Here is a 25150-nt window from a genome sequence, read left to right on the forward strand (position 1 = left end):
TTTGATTGTGGTGCAGTCACATTTAAAACTGTCAGTAATGTTGTCACATAAAATGAAACCAAAATTTAAAAGAAGCAAAATGAAGAAGAAAAATTAATGAATACCAAAATGTTTATAATACTATATGGAATTAAATTCAAATGGGAAAACTAATCAAATGCCATAATAATAAGTAAAGTTTGGGAATATAGCATTTCTAATGTACTGTTCTCAATTAAATGAGGCAGGACTGATTTTTAATTAATTGGAGAAACATCATGTCCAATAATTGTGCTTACTTTCTTTTAAATACAGCATAATGATGTATTTTAAAAACTTAACTTTCAACAAAATGGTCTTTGATGTAATGTTTATATTCAACTTTAACGCATTAGTTTAACTTTCGTTATATTTTTGATTTGCAGATTGCTCTGGGAACAGTTACTAATGTGGAAGAAGCAGTGAAGTGGATAAGTTACACTTATCTTTATGTACGGATGAGAGCAAATCCATTAGTGTATGGCATCAGTCACAAGGCTTATCAGGTAGAAAACTCATTTACTAAAAAAAGTCAGACCTCCTTTTTAGTTCTGTAATCCTTTCATGATATGAGAATAAATATTTGCTACTTCTGCTCATCTGAAAAGATTTAGGTACCTGGAAGAAAAACAAAGAGCTTTAATCTTTTTTAGAAAATACTAAGGAAAATTAAATTTGTCCCTGGTAATTATTTCACTTTCTTTATATATCTTTTCCACTGATCTTTATGTTATTATCAATTTACTGCTCAGATAAGTTTCCATTTGATATTAGTATCTTGCTATGTTTTTTTAACTATATTTTTCAAATTTAGTTTTTAGAATAAACCAGACATGAGGAAACTTACAAACCACTTTTAATGATAGGCTTATATTATATACAGTATATTCTTCTTATCAAGTCCTTCTAAGCCTTTGTTGCTAAATTAAAAGATAGCATTAATGAGTTACTATCTTAACAGTTTGGAGGCTGGATCAGTTCTGCTGTGCACATAGACTGAGAATCAGATGCATGTGGTCACAGCTCTTCCTATAAACTTCACAGCTCTGTGGTCCACATAGCTTACAGATTCTGTGAGATCTTGTCTTTTCTTTAAACTCTGCTTTATACCCTGTAAATGCTTCCTAATTACAGGTAAAATCCAGTTGTTGTCTAATGAAAATACGATTTCACCACCATCATATCGATATTCATTAGTGTTAAATCAAAATTAGCAAAGAAGTTGAATTTAACTTGGAATTATAGTTTTCCTCTATTTACTAATAATGATAATTTTGTATGTGTGTGTGTGTTCCATTTTGTATCAAAGCAGTTGCCTATCTTTTTTTTATCTTTCCTTTTCATATACAGTAACTTTGACCATGGGAAAATTGAAACTTAAGATTTAGGAGGGAAAAAAAAGAAGAAAAATAGCAGCAGCAACTAGTTATGAAGCTGTTCATCTGAAATCATTTGGTTTTTATACTTAGGTTTACTGTAGATGGGGGAATTCAACTACCTTTATTCTTCTCAGTTAAAATCTGTGCTAATCTTCAGATCGCTCTCAGTTATAAAATGTAGGTGTATTGTAACCTGTACCTTTATAAATTTTAAAGAATAAGGCACTAGCTATTCTTCCCCATTTTTTTTTTTTTTTTTTTTGATATACGCGGGCCTCTCACTGTTGTGGCCTCTCCCGTTGCGGAGCATAGGCTCCAGACACGCAGGCTCAGCGGCCATGGCTCACGGGCCCAGCCGCACCGTGGCATGTGGGATCTTCCCAGACTAGGACACGAACCCGTGTCCCCTGCATCGGCAGGCGGACTCTCAACCACTGCGCCACCAGGGAAGCCCGGCACTAGCTATTCTTATTACAAATGTGGGTTTTGTGAAAAGAGTCAATGGCACTATGAAAATATTCTGAAGGGGTAAAGGAAGACCAAACACAACATGTATTTTTTCATGGGCTAAGGCATATCAAATCTTGGGACAAGATAAACACATCAGTTGATTTTTGTTTACGTACCAGATTAATATTGGAAGTCATTTTTTTATAATTTTCTAGTGTAAAATGTGGGTTTTTTTCCTTTCTGAGATACAAAGTTTTATAACCTTCACAGTTCAGATAATCTTACCTTCTTATTTTTTTGACCTAAGTGTTTTTATTTTATTACTCAGAAAGAATGTGTAGCCACAAGACTCATGTGAATTAACACAGATCATGTAGTTTAATTCTTTTTAATGGTTTAATAATATATGATTAATAAAATGGTTTCATAAGATGAGCCTGAAATATACAGTATGTTACCTACAGAAAGTGTTTAAGACTTTTTGTATTTGCTAATGTGACTGGATTCCATCTTATTTCCCTACAGTTGATTTTCCTTTGTCTCATTATGATTTGCTCATTTATTTTAGCTATATTTGATGCATGAATAAGCTGCCATAAAAATCTAAGTTAGAACAAGTGGTAGGAGTATTAACTCATTAATTGATTCCTAAAGTATTTTATACTTCCCCCTCCCCCCTTTAAAGGTCATACTTCACTTTATAGCTATAATTATATACATATATTTATATACACACACACATCTTAGTAACAGGAATGTTTGTTAATATCTTTTGTTAAATGTCCTTTCTGCTTAGAAAAATACTGTAATAATTTCTAAACTATTCAGAGATTCATTGTCAAATTGATTTTACTCTTTGCTTCTATTACCATTATAGGCAGAATGGGTTTTCCCATCAACAGTTATAAAAACTGCTAGAACACTAAAACCATGCTTTTGAAAGGATGACTTTTAATTTATTTTTGTATACCTTTATTTGAACGGAGGAGAACATTCTCACTATCATTTCTTTAAATAGGACTGTGGTTTGATATTTTTAAATTCTTATTTATTTTAGTGTGGGAGGGAGAAAGCAGTGATTTTTTTTCGTGTATCTAATTCCTAATCCTTATTAATCTTAACGATTATAAGACTATACAGGAATTTTAGATTCTAAAATATTACTATCTGAAGATAATATACAGATTTTTAGTTAATTTTAAAGCTTTCTTTACTTAATGGAATAAAGTATTTTCTAATTATGTCCTATCTTTTAAAAAAATGCATTCTTTTAAAATTATAATAAAAAATGTATACTAACTAAAGCATCAACAGAAAATTTTAATTTCCATAACAGGTATACATTTGCAAATGATGACTCTCTGAAGAATTATTCAAGTGTTTTTTTTTTTTCCTGTAGATTGACCCAACATTAGCAAAGCATCGAGAACAGTTGGTCATTGAAGTTGGACGGAAACTAGACAAAGCTCGGATGATTCGTTTTGAGGAACGAACTGGATATTTTTCCTCAACTGATTTGGGTAGAACTGCCAGCCACTACTATATTAAATACAGCACTATTGAGGTAGTATACTGAGTGGAACAAACAGAATAATATGTTTGTCTTTACATGCAAATACTTTCTAGACTTCAAAATATAGTATTCATGCAAAATAACAAAAGCTACTAATAGAACAAAGTGCATTTGACTTTTATGAATTCAACAACATACACTCAGTAAAGATAAGAAAAAAAATAGAACTATAAATATTCAGGACCTTCTTGCCATCCCATTCAATGAGTATATCCCAAGCAGTAGACGCACCCAAACCTAAAACCATTGAGCACATTGGTGAGACCTCTGGAATGAGTGCCTGAATGATTTAAAGTGGGGTCTGATGGCTAAATAAATGAATTTAAATGAATAAAAAGTTGAAAAATTAATTGCAAGTTATTGAGAAACACTGACTAAAAAGAATTATAAAAACTAATGAAAATATCAGGGCACTGAGCTGTACTATTTGGATAATTGAAGAGATTTTTCAAAGGTAATTTTTACTACACAATTGTATCCTTGCCTGTTACCTTTTAATGTAATCTTATGTAAGGTAGGGAGCCACTATAATATCTACATTTTAAAGAATATATACTTGTCTTCGTGTGTATTTCTATACCTACGTATATACCTTCACATATTAATACATGAGAAAACTTAATAGTGATTACCTGTGAGGAGAGGACTTAAATTTGAAGAGAGTTGGATTAAGGTGAATTTTTACTCTTTACTCTTTTTATAGAGAGAAAGTTTGATTTTTTTATGTTCATTTTTATTTTTGTTCTTAAAATTGTTTTTTAAATGAAAAAGTAATAGAAATCACTAAGATGAAATTTCTTCAGAAATATGAACACCAAGGCCTATATGAAATCTGTGTTGTACTTATTTAACATGTGCTTATTATGCAGATAACATGTTTCAGAAAACATTTTCACATGCATAATAGCTTTTCCTCATCTTGCCACACATAAATCTTGTGTTTGTACAGCACTTTAGGTTTCTTCAAAGTCTTTTAACATATATGACTCACAACCATGATCTGGTAGTTCCTCAAACCAAAACATTTTCCCTCTCCCTCTGTTGCTGCCATCACCTACTCATGTCAACTCATTTTGTCCATTAAGTTACCTTTCTCATTTGTCCACTTGGTAGTGTGTTGCTGCCAAACTACATCTTAAGCCTGTTTGCAGCTCTCTTTCAGGGACTGTAGCCTTTCTTCAGCTTTGTTTTTGTTTTGATTTTTTTTCTTTCCAGTTTCCTGAATTTCTGTATGCCCTAACTAGCAATGTTGTGATGTATTTGCCAGAATCTTAAGTTACATATTTTTAGTTATTCCTCTCTGAATTTTATGTGATATATGATCAGCTTTAAGTTGATGAATGGTGCAGATTTACATATGCCCATGCTGAAAATGAGCCAGGACAAGAATGTTATGCTGAACATTGTTTTAGATATCTGTTGTAAGTTTCATTAACTGATTTTATAAATCTTTTTGCTTCTAAAGGTCTTCTCTAGCTAATTTTGTTTGGGGAATGTTTTTTAGTCTTTGATAAATTTGACGATGTTTAAAATGATGATTTTGGAACAGTATGCTACAGACATTATAACTCTGCATATTCTAGGGTTCAGATGTTCTCTTAGAATGTGTGATTTATAGTCACATTTTTAATTTAAAATATTTTACTGGACCTTCTATTTTAATCAAATATAACACTTACTTTGGTAGACCTTCAATGAATTCTTTGATGCTCACAAAACAGAAAGTGATATTTTTGCTATAGTCTCCAAAGCTGAAGAATTTGATCAAATCAAGGTAAGATTACTTGAAGCTTAAATCAAATGCATATAACACATATGTGTTGATTCATTTATAAAAGTTCATAATTAATTGTTATTCCTGATACAATATAAGCTGTATGACACTTCACATTTTGAGTACCAGCAATGTTCTTCCATTTATCAACAATGTCCACTATCCTAGATTTTGATAGTATGTCATACCTGACCTCATTCTTTGCTCTCTACTACAAATCAAACATAATTTAAATAGGTTTTGCAGTAATGAAACTAGCAGAGAATATAGTGTGTAGATTTTGGTTTATTTGCAATATAAGGTTCGCTGAAGAAAATATAAAGGACATGCATGATTCAAACTTAGATATGAATATTTCTGTACCCATATTATAATTTAATCTTATTAACAGTGAAAACTTTAATACTTTGAATCATAGTACTTCACAGCTTTAAGCTATGAATGCCTTATACCATATAAAAATATATGACTGTAATGGATGCGTTTGAAGATAATTCAAGTTTGCCCTAATCCATTTGGGCAGAGGTTTTACTCTGGTCAAATAAAAAATGAAATCTCATCAGTTGAAGGATGGTGAGGTCAGAAGACTTAATTTTTGTGACATATCAAATTTGTATATGTCAATGGCAATTTTAATATTGGTGATGAATAGTAAAATGTAGTCTTATCAGCATCAAGATAGTTTTTCATTGTATTTTATTAGCTACCTCTGAAAAGATTGCTATTATTTTAGTATACAAAAGGAAACTTGAGTTATCACAGATGGAAACTTTTAGAAAACATGCAATGTGGTTTAATTTCAATATAAAAAATTTAAATAAATCAGCCCAAATAATCCTATAAAAACATTGATTCTTCCAGGTCAGAGAAGAGGAAATAGAGGAGTTAGATGCCTTATTAAACAACTTCTGTGAACTCTCAGCTCCTGGAGGTGTAGAGAACAGTTATGGGAAAATAAACATCCTACTACAAACTTATATCAGCCGAGGGGAGATGGACAGTTTCTCCCTTATATCAGATTCTGCATACGTTGCACAGGTAAGAATATTACTCCCTTCCTGTTTTCCTTGGTTACTTTTAGAGATTCAAGGAATTAATTCATGCTATACTATGAATGTATTGCATTGTGACATGCTGTCAAATTACCATTTTATCTTAGAACTGTTTAATTTGTACATTTTTTATGCCATCTATGCTGTTAGATCAGGAACAGGGGTGGGATTTGGTGGTTGGTTTGGCTTTTTTTGATGTTGCTATTATTTACATTTTAGAGTTTAAAAATATCAATATCTGATTTTTTTTCTGTTTTAAATGATAAAGTTCACGTCTTTTACTTAGGAAGGGCAATAGTACAAGAATATTTCAAGTGAAAAGAAAAGATTGTGGAACCTTTGTAGCATTCCCCAGATGTTAGAAATATAAACAATTGTTTTTAACCATTAAACAAGGCTTAATAAATATACCCCATACCATATATTAAGTATGATATATCTTTTATAAAAAAGGTAATCTTTCTTTCCTACTGTCGATACTTACAAATTGAGTACTGAAGGAAAATTAATCCGTAAATTACAGCTCATTAAATGTTTAAGTTTTTTAAATTACTGTAGTATAAAATGTTGTAATATTTATGTTTTTAATATTCAAGCCTTTATATGATATAAAGTAGATTTTGTTTTCAGTATTTACCTTTCAAATGAGAGGTTTCCCTTCTAGGTATACTTTTTTAAAAGATATTTTTTATTTATCAAGAATACTTTTTAAATTATTTTTATTGAGTAATACCTCCTCTAGGTTAAGGAGAAATAAAACGTTAATCTTATTTTAAATATAGAAAATATTCCACTGTGTATTTTATGTTTGTAATTTTGCTCAAAGACTTAATATAGAAAGAGTATGTTTGTGTTAAATGAATTTTTTTTTTTTTTTTTTTTTTGCTGTACGCGGGCCTCTCACTGCTGTGGCCTCTCCCGCTGCGGAGCACAGGCTCCAGACACGCAGGCTCAGCGGCCATGGCTCACGGGCCCAGCCGCTGCGCGGCATGTGGGATCCTCCCAGACCGGGGCACGAACGCGTGTCCCCTGCATCTGTAGGCGGACTCCCAGCCACCGCGCCACCAGGGAAGCCCCTAAATGAATTATTATTAACAGCTATGAATACCCCAGAGTGCTTTGAAATAACTGTAAACATGAAATATTTGCAAACATAAACCAAGATATATTGGTAAACAGTTTGAATGAATGCAGTAATTTAATCAAAGTAACCAAGAAACCAGGTAATGATTTCATATATTATATAAAGTAAATGTGGATGTGGTGAAAACATATTTTTTTTTATTTTTCATTTTGGAACACATATGTTTGTGCCATAGAAAAATACATATATTCTCAAAAACCTAAAGCCTCTATAAGGAACCATTGTTTTTAAAGTCTTTTGTTTTATGTTTTTCTGAAAAATAATATAATATTGTCGTTTTATTTTATCTAATGATTTTATATTGCAATAGTTAATGATTTAACTAAAAGGTAAAGCTTTACTGTGTTCTGGATGAACAATCTGGCCACATTTCTGCTTGATTCAAGATTATGAAGATATCATCAGAGACTGATTTACGGATTGCTTTACAATATAAAACTTACAGTTTCTTCATGATTGGTACCCAGAAAGTCAGTCTCAAAAGATTGAGGATATATCTATAAGAATCCCTTTTTAAAAAAAAAAAAAAAAAAAAGCTATTATGGGTTTATCATTCTTGAATATGTTAGGTAAATTATTGTTGATTTTTTTTGGGGGGGGGGTTGGTTTTGTTTTGTTTTTGTGTGTGTTTTTTTTTTTAGTTTTAGGCATCAGTAGTTCCACAAGCACTCTCTCAGCTCTGTAAATTGGTACTTCCTTGTATATTTCTGAAACTTTATTCTCTCAGCCCTTAAGATAAATCCTTAGCTCAGATATTCTATGATTTTATAAAGGGGCCTATATTTATCTTCTACATGTTAGAGATTTTGATCATTATTCCCATGCAATTTATATCATTTCAGATTAAAATGTCCTGTTGGTATCTTCTCACATGGGATTTCTCTTTCCATTTCTTTTAGCTTTTAGGGAACAACTATAGGTTCTGAAATATAAAAACATACTTTCAAACAGTTGAGAAAATTAGCCTGGCAATTTTTTTAGAAGAGCAACTGAGCATGCTGTAGGAAGATCTATTTGATAGCTATAAAAATCAAAATATTCATTTTACGTATCATTTTCTAGGCCTAATAAGAGATATCCTGTCAATTTTTAACAGGTGTTACAGCTATCCCCATACATCAAATACCATTTGTTCTTAAATTTCTAATACTGAAACAAAGTAGTCGAATTTATCTAAAGATGAATAACACTTTTTATGTAAAATATAAAACCAAAGTCCTTAATTCTTATGATCATTTTTCACCTCATAATTCAAGCCGGATCATCTGTTTGCTATTTAAAATCTTACTATTTTCCATCTCTTTTTATGATTTTGATCAGATTTAACATTCTTCATTTTCAAATACAGATGTAATGACATATTTTTATTTTTTATTTATCAAGAATACTTTTTAAATTATTTTTATTGAGTAATGCCTCCTCTAGGTTAAGGAGAAATAAAAGGTTAATCTTATTTTAAACATAGAAAGTAGATATTGTAAGATGTCTCTAAACTCATGATTTTAAAAATAATCTTCCATAAAACAGTCTGCAAAGTTAATGATAGAGGGAAGGAAGAAAAACAAACTACAGAGATGTGAAAAAAGGCTTCAATCATTGTAACTTTCTATATGTCTACTAATGAAGTTATCCTCAGATCACTGAATTTAGAATTTGGGAGTTAAGTTTGGCATTGTTTAGTTCTGACTTTCAATAGATACTCTGACACCAACTCTCCTGGTCAAATTATTAACCTCACCAAACTTTAGTATCCTCATCTATAAAATCATAATAACAAGACCAGTCAAATGCAGTTGTCATAAAAATTAAATGAGATAATATATGCAAAGCGGTCAGCATACTGCTTGGTTTATACAGGAGCCATTAATATGGGTTAGTTGCACTCATCAGTATTTCTTTGTTGCTCTTCTCTCACTAATTGTTCTCTCTGACTGGATCCCAAAGTCTTCCTTATTTCTCTAAATAGCTTTATAAATTTAATCATTCCACTATATACCCAAGGGCATCCTTGGCTGTCTCTTAGATTCTAAAATGGCCTCAGCACCTTCCCAAATACTTTGTATTTTTTTTTTTTTGTCTCTTCCTACTCCATTCCTGTTTAGGGAGTGTGAGGTGGAGCTTCCTAAGGACTGGGAAATAAAGCTACTCTTGGAGAGTTAAACAGGATAACATCCACATATAAAGGAGATGATTATTCTTGTGTAGAAGTAATAAAGATAATTAGGGTTATATGAGGATAGATGTTGCCCACAATTAAAGGATGCAGCTAGACATACTTTTGAAACTGAGTCAGAATAATAAATTTATTGACAAATTTAAAATTACATTGGACCTAACCACCAATCCCCCTTTTCATTCTTCAGAACGCAGCTAGAATTGTCCGTGCTCTTTTTGAAATTGCTCTGAGGAAACGTTGGCCTGCCATGACCTATAGGCTCCTGAATCTTAGTAAAGTCATCGACAAGAGGCTCTGGGGTTGGGCTAGCCCTTTGAGACAATTTTCAGTCTTACCACCACACATTCTAACAAGATTAGAAGAAAAAAATCTTACTGTGGATAAGCTGAAAGACATGAGGAAAGATGAAATAGGTAAGAAGGAAGCAAAAATGTTTTAATGTACTGTTTCATGCAGTTAAAATATTTCACTTGATGTAAAAAAAAAAAAGTATTGTGAATTTCCACATTACTAAAGATGAACTTTTACCATTTTTATGAAATTTCTTTTACATTGATCTAAACTCAGGCAAAAGTCTCTCTAAATTTTATTAAGTTACTCAATAGAATTAGAAGTTAAAATGGAGTTTAGATTGTCACACCCTTGAGTATTTTACAGATAGAATCTTAGCTACAAATGATGAGAATTAGTCAGTGAGGCTTATTCTCAATTTATTTCTTTTGTTCATTTCATTTCATCATCTTTTGTTATGTATATCAGCAGTATTACAGCAAAAAAGTATGTCAACATTAAACCCCACATTTCTTCAGTTTCTAAATGAGCTTCATCATTACACATGTATAGATCTTTAAACATAGTTGGTATCGGTGTGTAAATAGTATTTGGTCTTCTATGTTTTTCACATAATACTGAAAAATTATCCCTACATACATTGCCATGTACCTTAACATTCTGTTGGACAAACATTGATTAGGTAATATTTCAGATTCTGAATAGAATAGACATTACATATGAAGGGAGTCAGGCTGAGGAGAAATACAGGGACCTGGTGAAAGGTTCGTAGATGTGTAGAGAGCCTGAGATAGTTATTTCCCTTGTATAATAAGAAGAATACTTCTCAGATGGAATGGAAAAGGGGAGGTATCAATAAAAATAGAGAGAAATTGAGAATACAAACTAGGAAGTTGAGATTACTCACCTTGGGTAACATAAATATTTTATTAAAATAAGGAAAATCACTTTAGATTTTCAAACTTTGGTGAACATAAAACATTTTGATTTACTTGTAAATATGCTTTAAAAAATTATATTATGAAGCACCAAGACATACAAGAAATATTGATACTATAAGATAGAATCTATTTCCGCTTAGTCGCTTGGCCTGGAGTAGGAAAATGTTTAAAGTTAGTCACATCTGTTTGTGACCCTCACCCCCACCCTGGTGCCTCCATTTGTATCTGTATTTCAGAATATGATCATTTATGAAAATATGTATAAGTGGTTAATTTTGTGCTGGACTGGCCATATTTTATATTTTTATCTTTGTTTTCTGGAAATGGTATGGATAAGTTAGTTATGTTTGATTAGTAAAGCATTTTCCACCATGGTTATAGAGTTCTGAAATAGGCCTTGAATAAATTAATGACTGTTTTCACAAAATACTGAATATTTCTATAATGAGTCTTAAACTGGCTAGGAGAAAAGTGGAACTGTTTATAGTAGTTTAAACACTATCAAGTCTCAGTAATTTTAAGAACCCTATTAATAGCTGAAAAAACCTTGATACTGGTTTACAGAGCTATGAATTGCTAATTCAAGTTAACTATTACAAAATATTCAAACATGCCAGGTCAAGAATGTCAGCTATTCTACATAGCAAATCATAAAACAAGCAATAAAAGCACCTTCTCTGAAATCCCATTTACAAGTCAGATTATATTGCTTTTTTTCTGTCTGGACACATTTCTTCTAAGTGACATTTTCCCTGCAGGTCACATTCTGCATCATGTGAATATTGGGCTCAAGGTCAAACAGTGTGTTCATCAGATTCCTTCTGTTACAATGGAAGCGTCCATTCAGCCCATCACACGGACTGTCCTCCGAGTGACGCTCAGCGTCTGTCCTGATTTCACTTGGAATGATCAGGTAGAAATGGAAAACACCTAAATCTGCATTAAGGAAAAATGTCTGTACTGCAGGCTCAACTACACCTCCTTACGTCTGTCCTCAAGGCATATAGAAAAACCTTTAAAAAGAACATATATCGAAGAATCATTTAAAACATTGTATCAGTAGTATTATTTACTCTCATCCTCCAGATAAGCATGTGGTATAATATATTAATAATATGTCAACCAGTGAGACCCCTTCAGAACATTTTAGGAAACCTAAATTTTCACATTGTATAATGGTTTAGTGGATTCAGCTCCATAGGGACTTTGCTTAATTCTATCTTCTTTCATTTTTCTCTATGTGATCTTCATTTTTTCCAGCTCTTCTTACTCTGTCATTTTAACCTACTCAAAATTCAAGATTCTTCATGCTAAAAGGGCCCTTTCAAAATCCTGAGGTTTCTCGAACTATCATTCTCTTCTTTACCATTAGACTTGTAGAAAGAGTAATCTGCATTTTCCTCCTGGTCACCTGTTTCCTGCTGAGACTACTTCTTCAGTGATCACCAAAGACTGACTGATTGCCATAATAAATGACTTTTCCTTAGTTATTATTTTCTTTACTTCTCTGAACATTCAGTCCTATACATTGTCCTTGAAAATGTCCTTCTTTGGCTCCCATCACTTTTCTGTTTCTGTTTTTACCCCTACTTCTGTTCTTTCTTCCAGACCTTAGCTGTTACTATATACTCTGGATCCTCTTCTTATTCAGTCAGTAATTCTTAAGGTCTGTCTTTGCACCAGTTACTGAGCAAAGAGTACAGTAGAAAAGAGATTGTACATACAGGCAAGTACGTGTCAGTCCTTTCCTTCAAGAAGCCAGTGGGGGAAGACAAGTAAATCAGTAAATGTAGTATAGCAATGCTTACTTTACATGGTAATTGTAAGGTTCTAGTTAAGTGTAAGTAAATATATTCTGCATTACCTGACATTGGTACATCTTTAAAGTGAATGCATTTTATTCTGTGATGTCACACAACCATAGTCCTAACCCAAATCTACCATTGATCTTAAAGTGTCCTTAAAGTGTCCTAACCATTTATTCCTTCAGTTTCCTCATCTGTAAACATGTATAATAGTAATAATTATCTTTCTCGTAGAATTTCTGTGAGGACAAGATGATATAAAATTTTATTTAATATCTTTATAAATATAGAATTTTACATAAAGTATAAAATTACAAGTAGCCATAAACTCATTTCAAGTTTTTATATTTTCAAATGCATAAAAGTTTTATGTTTTTTCATCCTGTTTTCTTGTATCAAGATCCATAATAGGAATTCCCTGGCGGTCCAGTGGTTAGGGCTCCGCGCTTCCACTGTTGGGTGCCCAGGTTTAACCCCTGGTCGGGGAACTAAGACCCCACGAGCCACCCAGTGTGGCCAAAAATAAAATAAAATAAAAAGGATTCATAATAAGTCTCCCACAATTTGGTTTAATTCATTGTTAGAATGGAGTACTTAATTGTTCATAGTTGCTTCTATCAGTTAGAATGCTGTTGGCTGCAAGAATAGCAAATATGACTTGCCTCAAACTGACTTAAGCAGAAGAAGATATATCATCTTACATAATATGATAGGTCCACAGGTAGAATAGGCCCTGAAGATGATTGAGTCTTCTGTTTAATGATACTCTTCCGGACCCAGAATCTTTCCATCTTTTTGCTCTGCTGATATTGTTGGCTACTTCCCAAATGTTTTCATGCTTCCTTGTTCACATTTAACAGAGAGAGGGAAAAATACCCCACCTGCAGCAGCCCAGAGCATGGGCCAGAACACCTTTTCTTCAGCCTAACTGGGCCGGTATTGGGCACATGCCTACCCCTCACCACAACCTGTTGTAAGGCGGATACCATAAGCTGATTAGTGTATGCTAACCAAAATTATCCTGGGAGGTGGGGTTACCTTCTGAATTACATGAGAGAGGTGTGAGTACTAAACAAGACTAGGCTTTATTAGGAATAAAAAAAGAAAGAGCAATGAGTGTACAAAATACAGTATATCTATCCAATGGAATATTATTTGTTAATAAGAAGGAATGAAGGACTGATGCATGCTATGACATGAACAAAAACATTATGGTAAGTGAAAGAAGCCAGTCTCAAAATCATTTCATATATATGATTCCATTTATATGAAGTGTTCCAAAAAGGCAAATCTATAGAGAAAGAAAGTAGATTGTGGTTGTCCAGGGTTGGAGGTTGGGAGGATGGGGGATAGATAGGTAGGGTACAAGGTTTCTTTGGGGGATGATAAAAATGTCCTAAAATTAGATTACGAAGATGGTCACAAAACTTTGTAAATGTATTAAAACTATTGAACTGTATACTTTAAATGAGTAAACTTTGTTATGTAAATTATATATCAATAAATCTGTTAAAAAGAGGGAGAGGAATGGGTGCTGGGAATACAAACAACAGTATCCCTTACTCGAATTACAGTATCTAGTATTAGGATACTATTTTTCTTCCAGGTCCATGGGACAGTAGGAGAACCCTGGTGGATTTGGGTAGAAGATCCTACAAATGATCATATTTATCATTCAGAGAATTTCCTAGTTCTAAAAAAACAGGTAAATATGTATATATGGCTCTCTCCTTATTATGTTGCTGTCATTAGGAAGAAAATGTAAACTAAATACTTTCTATTTTTACTCATTTCTCTATAATTTCATAGTGCAATTAAAGCTTTATGTATTATTTTTTATGTTTCTGTTTGATTTTAAAAGAAAATAGTAATTAAATGTTACAGTATTCATATATTCAAAGTGATTTTCATTTGAGAAATTTAATTATAATCTTTCTAATGGTTTAAGGCATGTCTTCCAGAGGGGTGGGTGGGATAAATAATATTTTAAAAAATTAAATAAAAATTAATAACTTTAGGTGTTACATAAGCACAGTACTAAAGAATATTGAATCACATTGTATAAAAGATATTGTTTTTTAAATTCTCTATAAATTTTAAGAGAAAGACTCAATTTGATGAAAGCTGTCTTTAACTGTGATGCTTCATTCCTAATTTCTCTTTTTATCAAAGAGAAGGCAAGCTAGCTTTAGGCTTGAGTGGACACCCATAGAATTTTATAGCCATATTTTATTTTCATTGCATTTGTGTTCATGATTATCTTCTATTTATGTCAAGTGTTCTGTTATTCCACTTATGGTAGTCAAAGAATTTAAAGAAAACTATTGAGTAAATAATTTGGTAAAAATTAATGAAGTAAAGTACTTGAATGAATGAATTTTGGAAAATTCTGATAATGAGTCAAGTTGATAACCTGTTAATACATGATGATATGCATATGTAAATAATATAAACTGAGTGTATGTTTTTCCTTCTGTAATATCACGTATCCTCAGAAGGGAACCACCTACAAGTTTCTGAAGTATCTGAATATCTCAGCTATTTAGAAATCTAAGATTTTTTTTTATCTTTAGTACATACTGCTATAGATACGATTGTTTTTACAAGAGACTGATAAAGCCTTTATGCTACTAGAATAGCCATATTCATTTTAGACTTTATTTCACATTAGGTCATTAGTAAAGAAGCTCAACTGCTGGTGTTTACAATCCCTATTTTTGAGCCTTTGCCTTCTCAATATTACATCCGAGCAGTGTCTGATCGATGGTTAGGAGCTGAGGCTGTATGTATTATTAACTTTCAACATCTGATTCTACCAGAGAGACATCCTCCCCATACAGGTAACGTATGGAATAGTAACTTGAATCATTGATTTTTCCAAAATTGTTGTTTTAGCTCATGTTGAAAAGTGTCTATGCTTTAAAGTTGCCTGAATCTGAATAAAAATACAACCTATTTGTCAATACAGTTTGAAAAGAGACTTTTCAAAATCAGATCAAATGGCAGGCCTTAATTTTTTTTTATTTGAGATCCAAAAACATTAAGACTAGTTCAATTTTTATAATCTAACAAGCATGAGACTCACTGTTTCTGTATTACTATGCCTTGATCTCTATTTTTACATTATAATTTCTCTACATCTCCTTCCTTTTTCATTGCAAGTGTTGTCATTTTATCTGTGCTCTCTGTGAAACTTTTGAGATATCCTTTTTTCCTTGCATTTATTACTGTTAAACTTACTTTTAGTATGTTAATTTAATTAAAGTGAATTGTAGGGTTTTTTCCTCCATATAGAGTGCTTCTACACCAAAAAGTGCTAATACTAAGGAGTCAGGTTATGGTATTACTACAGAATGGATTCATGTATACTTCGAGTCAGTTTGTGTCTTACAAACAACGTATACTCTTTATATTGGTTCTTTTCTTCCACACTAACATTATAAAAGGGTATGCGGTGATCTGCAGTATCATGTAACAGTGTTTTTCATTGTTTTCAGTGTTTGATAGTTGACAAAAATCCATTTAAAATTTTTATAACATGATTGAGTGCCTTTCTATTTTGACTTGTTAAAGAAGCAAATTTTCATGAATAAATATTTATAATGATACTTTTAAGTGGCCTATAAAATATTCTATTTCAGAAATATCTTGAGGCTAATCTATTAACTAATTAGTATATTAAGTTTATTTCTTCTCATTGAGAATTCATAATGGATGAGTAAAGATTTCGAGAGACCCTTAATTTATAGCAAAATGAAAGTCAATTTCTCTTTTCCATATAAGTCTTCCGAAGACAAACTCTTTGTTTTTTCAAAATAAAAATAGTAGTTTTTACTGCTTTCAGTGAGCACATTATTTGACAGTCTTTTGGGAAAGTAAAGTAGGCATTAATGTGACTTTAATCTTTGTCATTTTTGTACTTTGTTCATTATCTTAGCATATCTTAAAGAGAGATACTTTAAAATACAGCTTAATACCACTTTGATGTCTTGACAGAGCAAAACTAAAAAATTGTCAACCTAGAAAAATAATGTGATTTCAGTATCTACTAATCTACTCATTGAAGAGGACCTTTCTGGTTTTCTTTTATCAAATATGCTTTGTGATATCTGGAATCTCAAAATAAAATACATAAAAATGTTTGGTGCTTTCATTTAAAACGTATGCTACCAACATCACTACTGGGTCTCTCTGGCTGCAGTACCTGATTTTAACATGTGTTAACATTATATTTTAATGCTCATTTAATCACTTCTTTGTTGAGTGGCCAAGCATGTCACCTTATTTATATAATTGGCTGATTTTCTGACTACATTTTTAAAAGAACTAAATGTACCACCATGACATACCAATTGATATTAAAAATGCATGATGTGGGACTTCCCTGGTGGCACAGTGGTTGAAAATCCGCCTGCCAATGCAGGGGACACGGGTTCGAGCCTTGGTCCAGGAAGATCCCACATGCCGCGTAGCAACTAAGCCCATGCACCACAACTACTGAGGCTGCACTCTAGAGCCTGCGAACCACAACTACTGAGGCCGCGTGCCACAACTACTGAAGCCTGCGTGCCTAGAGCCTGTGCTCCACAACAAGGGAAGCCACTGCAGTGAGAAGACCACGCACCGCAATGAAGAGTAGCCCCTGCTCGCTGCAACTAGAGAAAGCCCACGCACAGCAATGAAAACCCAACGCAGCCATAAATTAATTAATTAATTAATTTTTTAAAAAAATGCATGATATAACCTCAATGATGGCTAGTTCTGTTTGGCTCCAAGTATACATATAGGCATCTCACTGAGCTCAAATCAGTCAGGAAAGTATCTTCATCTTTCACAGAAGTAAAGCATCGTAATTTAGCATTGTCAATAAATGCCAAAATATTTATTTTTTTAGTCTTTATTAAGAATATGTCTATGCTTTGATTAGCATTGCAAGTTAAGACTTCCTCCCTTCTTGGTTTTCAGTACTACAAAAAATATAGGATATTGTAATCTGGTATGAGAAACATACAGTTCTCAATTACCTGTGTAATAGAGTAGAGCAATGGAGCAATAATAATATTTTTTAAATTAGCTTTTTTACTTTTAAATACCTTTTCTGAGGAGAGAATTCTGCATACTTTCCCATCTGAAACTGTACAATGAAGATCTAACTCAAGATACAAACCACCATGACCCCTTACTGATTTTTTTTCCCTTCTTACTCAAACTTCAAATGAGTAGAGTCATCTTCCAGGAAGTAATCCTGAGAGTAGCCAACTGATACCTTTCTGGATTATATGAAAAGGAAATGACTATCAAGTTCAAGGGTATCTAGGTATAAGTTTATTTCTCGAAATCATTTTTTATTTTCTAATCTCCTAGACCTCTAGTCTACATAATGATTTACAATTAAATCTAGTTTCTTTCAGTATTTTCCCAGCACAGTTCTTATTTACCCAGTCAGGCTATGATTTAAAACTCCCACCCAAGTTTCTTCTTGGAATTATTTTAAGTTCATATTAGTTTGCGTTGGCTAGAACAGCAGTTCACGTGACCATTCTGTTTTGTCAATTGTCTAACAGATGAACAGTAACTTGTTATTAGTAACCATTCTACTACTGAAGTTTGCAAATGGTTTTCCTTCTTCTACAGATTGGTATAGATTTAGTTTTCTTGTAAAATATGCATATTTTCATTTACTTGTCATTCATATCACTTTCCTGATTGGAAGAGAAAGATGTATCATTAGCACTGTCTTAGAGGTAGCTACCCCAGAAAAGTTTCCAACATGTCAATATTATAAATGTCATAATGGAAAAACAGATTGATAACTAGTATGTAAGAATTTGTTAATCCTTTTTTCCCTCTAAAGAATTGAGGATTATTATAATTTATTTCTAAGAGACAGTATTCAATATTGTGCATATTTTCCAGTTATTGTATGTACCTGTTGAATCTTTTCAGAATTACTGGATCTTCAGCCTTTACCAATCACAGCTTTGGGATGTGAAGCATATGAAGCACTATACAATTTTAGCCACTTTAACCCTGTGCAGACACAAATATTTCATACGCTGTATCACACAGACTGTAATGTCCTACTTGGAGCGCCCACTGGATCAGGAAAGACTGTTGCAGCTGAATTAGCCATTTTCAGAGTCTTCAACAGGTACCCTACTTCAAAGGTCAGTTGGAAACAATCACATGCTTACATTCAATTAGAAAGCATAGTTTATAATCTGTAAAGTAGCCAGTTCTAAACATACTGGCTGGGCTCGATGAATAGGTATGTCACTCTTGGTGAATTTTCCAGGGGAGCCCAGATCAGTATTAGAATAACTGGCCACAAGAAAATTTATATTAAACTTCGGAGTCCTTTAGTTAGATTTCTAATGTAAATATCGGTGCTCACATGTTCTTTCCTCATTGTAAGATACCTAATTCATAGCCATATTTTTAAGAAATATAATGATTCATAATCAATCATAATCAAATCCTTTGGCTATGAAGGAAATGCTAATACTTTAACATATACAGCTTGATTACACAAGGAAATACAGAGGCAGCCTTTATTCCCCATTTCTCCAAATGGCCATGATATCATTAATGTAAAATAATGTGGCAAGTCAAGTAAGTGTTGATTTTAAGCTTTCTTGTAATATGACGTACTCTCACTTTAGAAACATTATTTTCCAAGAAAGCTAACATTTCCAAGAAATGTTTTAACTTCCTTTTTCAGTGATTTCCAGTTAGTAGCTGTTCTTCCCTACTTAGCTTTACATTTTCCTACTCCTCAGTTTATTATGTGGCGAATGATTCATTAGGAGGCATACTAACACAACAGTAGAGCTCTGTTCTAAGTTTGAAACATTTTATAAAGGAAAGAATTTTTTTTCAGTGAATAATCTGTATGTAAGTTTGGATTATTAAAGATCGGGAGGGGGGGTTGTTTATTTTTGTTTTTTAAAAGGTAGAACACCTAAAATGTATGACTGGCATTGGTGTCTTCCATAAAATATGCATTAAAATTTAAACAACCAGATTATTTATCTTTAGAATTTCAAAATTAGTAACTTTTTTCATGAAAGAATTATAACTCAGGTAGCTCTTGATCATAAAAACTTCTATTTTCAGTAGAACCTTAATTTTCTCTAGGTAATGTATTATCTCATAGTTTTTTTTTAATTTTTCACACTATGTTAAAAGATAATTTCATTATAAACTACCTAAAAATAATACAAATGGTGCTTTTAAAAAAATACTTAAAATGTTCTTTGTCAGTATTTTTATGATGTGCTATATTCATATCTTACTCTGGATAAGTGTTGTTTAAGTTAATGACTTTTTTCTGTTAATTTAAAATTTTAAGTCTTTCATCATTAAAAGATACATTTTTTAAACGACAGTTATATTTTGATAAATTTTATCGAGTTTAACTTTATTTGAAAATGATGTCACTATTTTCATGAGATCTTTTTGCACCCCCATTTTAGGCAGTATATATTGCACCCTTAAAAGCCCTAGTACGTGAAAGAATGGATGATTGGAAAGTTAGAATAGAAGAAAAACTTGGTAAAAAGTAAGTTCTTACTTTTTCAGATGATATGTGTTGAATAATCTAAAAGGATCAACCAGTAAAAGATTTGCATAAAACTGTTTAATGCTTTTACAGTGATTTTCATAGTCTTTTTATTTAAAGGTATGGTAGTTAAAATATTATCAATATTCTCATTTGTTTTAAGATTGCAAGTAAATTAAGGGCTTTCATTTTTCACTTTTATTTGGCAAGATAATTTTCTCAAAATGTCTAGACTCAAAAGCAAAAGCAAAATAAGATACATCTCTTTATTTTTCTTTCATATCTTTCAGGGTAACTTCCAAAAACCACTTAGAAGGCATTCTGCATATAAATAATTTACCAAAAATTTAAAAATCATTGAAGAACATGACTTAAAAAAAAATTTTACTGTTGACAAGGTTATTTATTATCGTACTGTTTTTAATAGCAAGATTGCATTCTAACCTGAGTGGCAAATAGAGCATCACTAAATAAATTATGGCATATTCACACAATGCAAAATATTGTATTACTCTATTAAAAAATGAACTGTATATACTGAAGAAATGATCTTCAGAGATAGTTAAAAAAATGTTTTTAAGTACCCCTCTTGTTTTTAAAAAAAGGTAAAGAATATAAATATGTGGTTCTTTTAGAATGAGAACTGGGTGACTGGAGAATATCCATGTTGCAGAGACTATTTACTATATATTTTTTGAACCATGTGAATGTATTACCTAGAATGTAAAAAAAATGAATAAAACTAAGTAAAAGTTTTGGGAATGCTATACTTGGAGGAACTAATCTTGACCTTTTTCTGTTTTTCGAATCAAAACACATATAAAAATGACTTAATGATTTCCTAAAATTTGGAGTTAGTCTTCAGATTTCCATCTTTCTCACTCTAAATCTGATATCCTCTCAGAATGGGGTGGGACATATTTGCCCCAGGTTATCTTTTTTCTGTCCTAATATGTTTGAATTTGCCTATAATATCTACAAAATTTCAAGCTAAGAAAAGAAATGAAGCTCACACATAATCATATTCTTGGTTTGTTTTTTTTTAAACATCTTTATTGTAGTATAATTGCTTTACAGTGGTGTGTTGCTTTCTGCTTTATAACAAAGTGAATCAGTTATACGTATACATATATCCCCATATCTCCTCCCTCTTGCGTCTCCCTCCCTCCCACCCTCCCTATCCCACCCCTCTAGGTGGTCACAAAGCAACTAGCTGATCTCCCTGTGCTATACGGCTGCTTCCCACTAACTATTTTACATTTGGTAGTGTATATATGTCCATGCCACTCTCTTACTTTGTCCCAGCTTACCCTTCCCCCTTCCCATATCCTCAAGTCCATTCTCTAGTAGGTCTGCGACTTTATTCCCATCTTGCCCCTAGGTTCCTCATGACCTTTTTTTGTTTGCTTTTAGATTCCATATGTATATGTGTTAGCATACGGTATTTCTTTTTTGCTTTCTGACTTACTTTACTCTGTATGACAAATGCTAGGTCCGTCCACCTCACTACAAATAACTCAATTTCGTTTCTTTTTATGGCTGAGTAATATTCCATTGTATATATGTGCCACATCTTCTTTATCCATTCATCTATGGATGGACACTTAGGTTGCTTCCATGTGCGGGCTATTGTAAATAGAGCTGCAATGAACACTGTGGTACATGACTCTTTTTGAATTATGGTTTTCTCAGGATATATGCCCAGTAGTGGGATTGCTGGGTTGTATGGTAGCTCTATTTTTAGTTTTTTAAGGAACCTCCATACTGTTCTCCATAGTGGCTGTATCAATTTACATTCCCACCAACAGTGCAAGAGGGTTCCCTTTTCTCCACACCCTCTCCAGCATTTATTGTTTGTAGATTTTTTGATGATGGCCATTCTGACCGGTGTGAGATGATATCTTATTGTAGTTTTGATTTGCATTTCTCTAATGATTAATGATGTTGAGCATTCCTTCATGTGTTTGTTGGCAATCTGTTTATCTTCCTTGGAGAAATGTTTGTTTAGGTCTTCTGCCCATTTTTGGATTGGGTTGTTTGTTTTTTAGATATTGAGCTGCATGAGCTGCTTGTAAATTTTGGAGATTAATCCTTTGTCAGTTGCTTCATTTGCAAATATTTTCTCCCATTCTGAGGGTTGTCTTTTCATCCTGTTTATGGTTTCATTTGCTGTGGAAAAGCTTTGAAGTTTCATTAGGTCCCATTTGTTTATTTTTGCTTTTATTTCCATTTCTCTAGGAGGTGGGTCAAAAAGGATCTTGCTGTGATTTATGTCATAGAGTGTTCTGCCTCTGTTTTCCTCTAAGAGTTTAATAGTGTCTGGCCTTACATTTAGGTCTTTAATCCATTTTGAGTTTACTTTTGTGTATGGTATTAGGGAGTGTTCTAATTTCATTCTTTTACATGTAGCTGTCCAGTCTTCCCAGCACCACTTACTGAAGAGGCTGTCTTTTCTCCATTGTATATACTTGCCTCCATTATCAAAGGTTAGGTGACCATATGTGTGTGGGTTTATCTCTGAGCTTTCTATCCTGTTCCATTGATCTTTATTTCTGTTTGTGTGCCAGTACCATACTGTCTTGATTACTGTAGCTTTGTAGTATAGTCTGAAGTCAGGGAGCCTGATTCCTCCAGCTTCATTTTTCTTCCTCAAGATTGCTTTGGCTTTTTGGGGTCTTTTGTGTTTCCAAACAAATTGTGTAATTTTTTGTTCTAGTTCTGTGAAAAATGCCATTGGTAGTTTGATAGGGATTGCATTGAATCTGTAGATTGCTTTGGGTAGTATAGGCATTTTCACAATGTTGATTCTTCCAGTCCAAGACCATGGTATATCTCTCCATCTGTTTGTATCATCTTTAATTTCTTTCATCAGTGTCTTACAGTTTTCTGCATACAGGTCTTTTGTCTCCTTAGGTAGGTTTATTCCTAGATATTTTATTCTTTTTGTTGCAATGGTAAATGGGAGTGTTTTCTAAATTTCACTTTCAGATTTTTCATCATTAGTGTATAGGAATGCAAGAGATTTCTGTGCATTAATTTTGTATCCTGCAACTTTACCAAATTCATTGATTAGCTCTAGTAGTTTTCTGGTAGCATCTTTAGGATTCTGTATGTATAGTATCATGTCATCTGCAAACAGTGACAGCTTTACTTCTTTTCCGATTTGGATTCCTTTTATTTCTTTTTCTTCTCTGATTGCTGTGGCTAAAACTTCCAAAACTATGTTGAATAATATTGGTGAGAGTGGACAAACCTTGTCTTGTTCCTGATCTTAGACGAAATGGTTTCAGTTTTTCACCATGGAGAATGATGTTGTCTGTGGGTTTGTCATATATGGCCTTAATCATTTTGAGGTAAGTTCCCTCTATGCCTACTTTCTGGAAGGTTTTTATTATGAGTGTTGAATTTTGTTGAAAGCTTTCTCTGCATCTATTGAGATGATCATATGGTTTTTCTCCTTCAACTTGTTAAAATAGTGTTTCACATTGATGGATTTGCATATATTGAAGAATCCTTGCATTCCTGGGATAAACCCCACTTGATCATGGTGTATGATCCTTTTAGTGTGCCGTTGGATTCTGTTTGCTAGTATTTTGTTGAGGATTTTTGCATCTATGTTCATCAGTGATATTGGCCTGTAGTTTTCTTTTTTGTGACATCGTTGTCTGGTTTTGGTATCAGGGTGATGGTGGCCTCGTAGAATGAGTTTGGGAGTGTTCCTCCCTCTGCTATATTTTGGAAGAGTTTGAGAAGGATAGGTGTTAGCTCTTCTCTAAATGTTTGATAGACATAATCATATTCTTAATGAATGTCTCCTTTTGTCTTAATAAGTTAACACTTTCCCTCATTAGAAAGGTGTTTATTCCAACATATGGAGGAGGTATGAGTTCAACTCTATAAAATCACAAAGGGCAGAGACTTTGTAAACATAATCAAAGCAAAGGTTGATACTCTTGCATGTCTGCATAAAAGTTAGATTTCAATGATTGCTTTTATACATTCTTCATTCTATGGAAGGAAATCATCTTAGAATTATTAAGAAACATCTGTTTTGGACTCAAGTCAGAAAATTTCAGAAATCAAAGGGAGATAAAGTAGTTTTAAGCATAATAAAATTTTATTTTGAAAGACATATTTTTGCTTTTCCAAGTCCATGTGTTACCTGAAAAATTAAAGGGATCATTTTTATTCTTCTCCAGAGTTATTGAACTAACAGGGGATGTAACTCCTGATATGAAATCCATTTCCAAGGCTGACGTTATCGTCACCACACCAGAGAAGTGGGATGGAATCAGCAGAAGCTGGCAGAATAGGAACTATGTAAAGCAAGTCACTATTCTCATCATAGATGAGATCCATCTGCTAGGTGGGTGCCACTATATCTGAGTCCAGTTTACAAACTTCGACTCTTCATACTTGCAGCAGCCAGCATCAGAACTTGTGTTAAATGATTAACATACATTATTCCTATTTCTTAGGGGAGGAAAGAGGCCCTGTTCTAGAAGTCATTGTATCTCGAACGAATTTCATCTCATCTCACACAGAAAAGCCTGTTAGAATAGTTGGACTATCTACCGCATTGGCTAACGCCAGAGACCTTGCTGACTGGCTCAACATTCGTCAGGTATGTGGAAGACTGATAAATCAGTCATTTAATAGTATGGCTCAAGGCTATATTAAGGAGGTGCTATAACACTATAAACTAAAGTATAAAAACTGGAAAGGTTTCTCTCTCATTTTTACTTTAGATGGGCTTGTTCAACTTCCGACCATCAGTGCGTCCAGTTCCACTGGAAGTTCACATTCAAGGTTTCCCAGGTCAACATTACTGTCCTCGTATGGCTAGTATGAATAAGCCTACATTTCAGGGTAAGCTTCAGATTCTTGGAATGAAATACCAACCATTTTGTATGGTAGCCTTTAAATGCATTCTAAATGATGTGGGTTTCTTTGAAAGGGTGGTACTGCTCCAACTTCTACAAATAT

At 32.9% G+C, this 25150-nt stretch overlaps 1 protein-coding gene across 5 annotated transcripts in view; it reads left to right on the forward strand.

Annotated features, from left to right (window-relative positions):
* The window catches only part of ASCC3 (activating signal cointegrator 1 complex subunit 3), a 332274-nt gene that overhangs the window by 197790 nt on the left and 109334 nt on the right, over window positions 1-25150 (forward strand). For all 5 annotated transcript variants that reach the window (XM_067702481.1, XM_067702479.1, XM_067702483.1 and 2 more), the window contains 13 exons: window positions 405-524; window positions 3247-3411; window positions 5108-5194; window positions 6056-6232; window positions 9754-9979; window positions 11557-11711; window positions 14210-14308; window positions 15275-15443; window positions 18550-18770; window positions 20079-20164; window positions 24364-24530; window positions 24643-24788; window positions 24913-25033. In XM_067702481.1, coding sequence (XP_067558582.1) covers window positions 405-524; window positions 3247-3411; window positions 5108-5194; window positions 6056-6232; window positions 9754-9979; window positions 11557-11711; window positions 14210-14308; window positions 15275-15443; window positions 18550-18770; window positions 20079-20164; window positions 24364-24530; window positions 24643-24788; window positions 24913-25033 — 1939 coding nt within the window. The remainder of the gene's footprint in view (window positions 1-404; window positions 525-3246; window positions 3412-5107; window positions 5195-6055; window positions 6233-9753; window positions 9980-11556; window positions 11712-14209; window positions 14309-15274; window positions 15444-18549; window positions 18771-20078; window positions 20165-24363; window positions 24531-24642; window positions 24789-24912; window positions 25034-25150) is intronic.

The sequence above is a fragment of the Pseudorca crassidens genome, chromosome 13 (assembly GCF_039906515.1).
Source record: "Pseudorca crassidens isolate mPseCra1 chromosome 13, mPseCra1.hap1, whole genome shotgun sequence".
In the NCBI taxonomy this organism is placed as follows: domain Eukaryota; kingdom Metazoa; phylum Chordata; class Mammalia; order Artiodactyla; family Delphinidae; genus Pseudorca; species Pseudorca crassidens.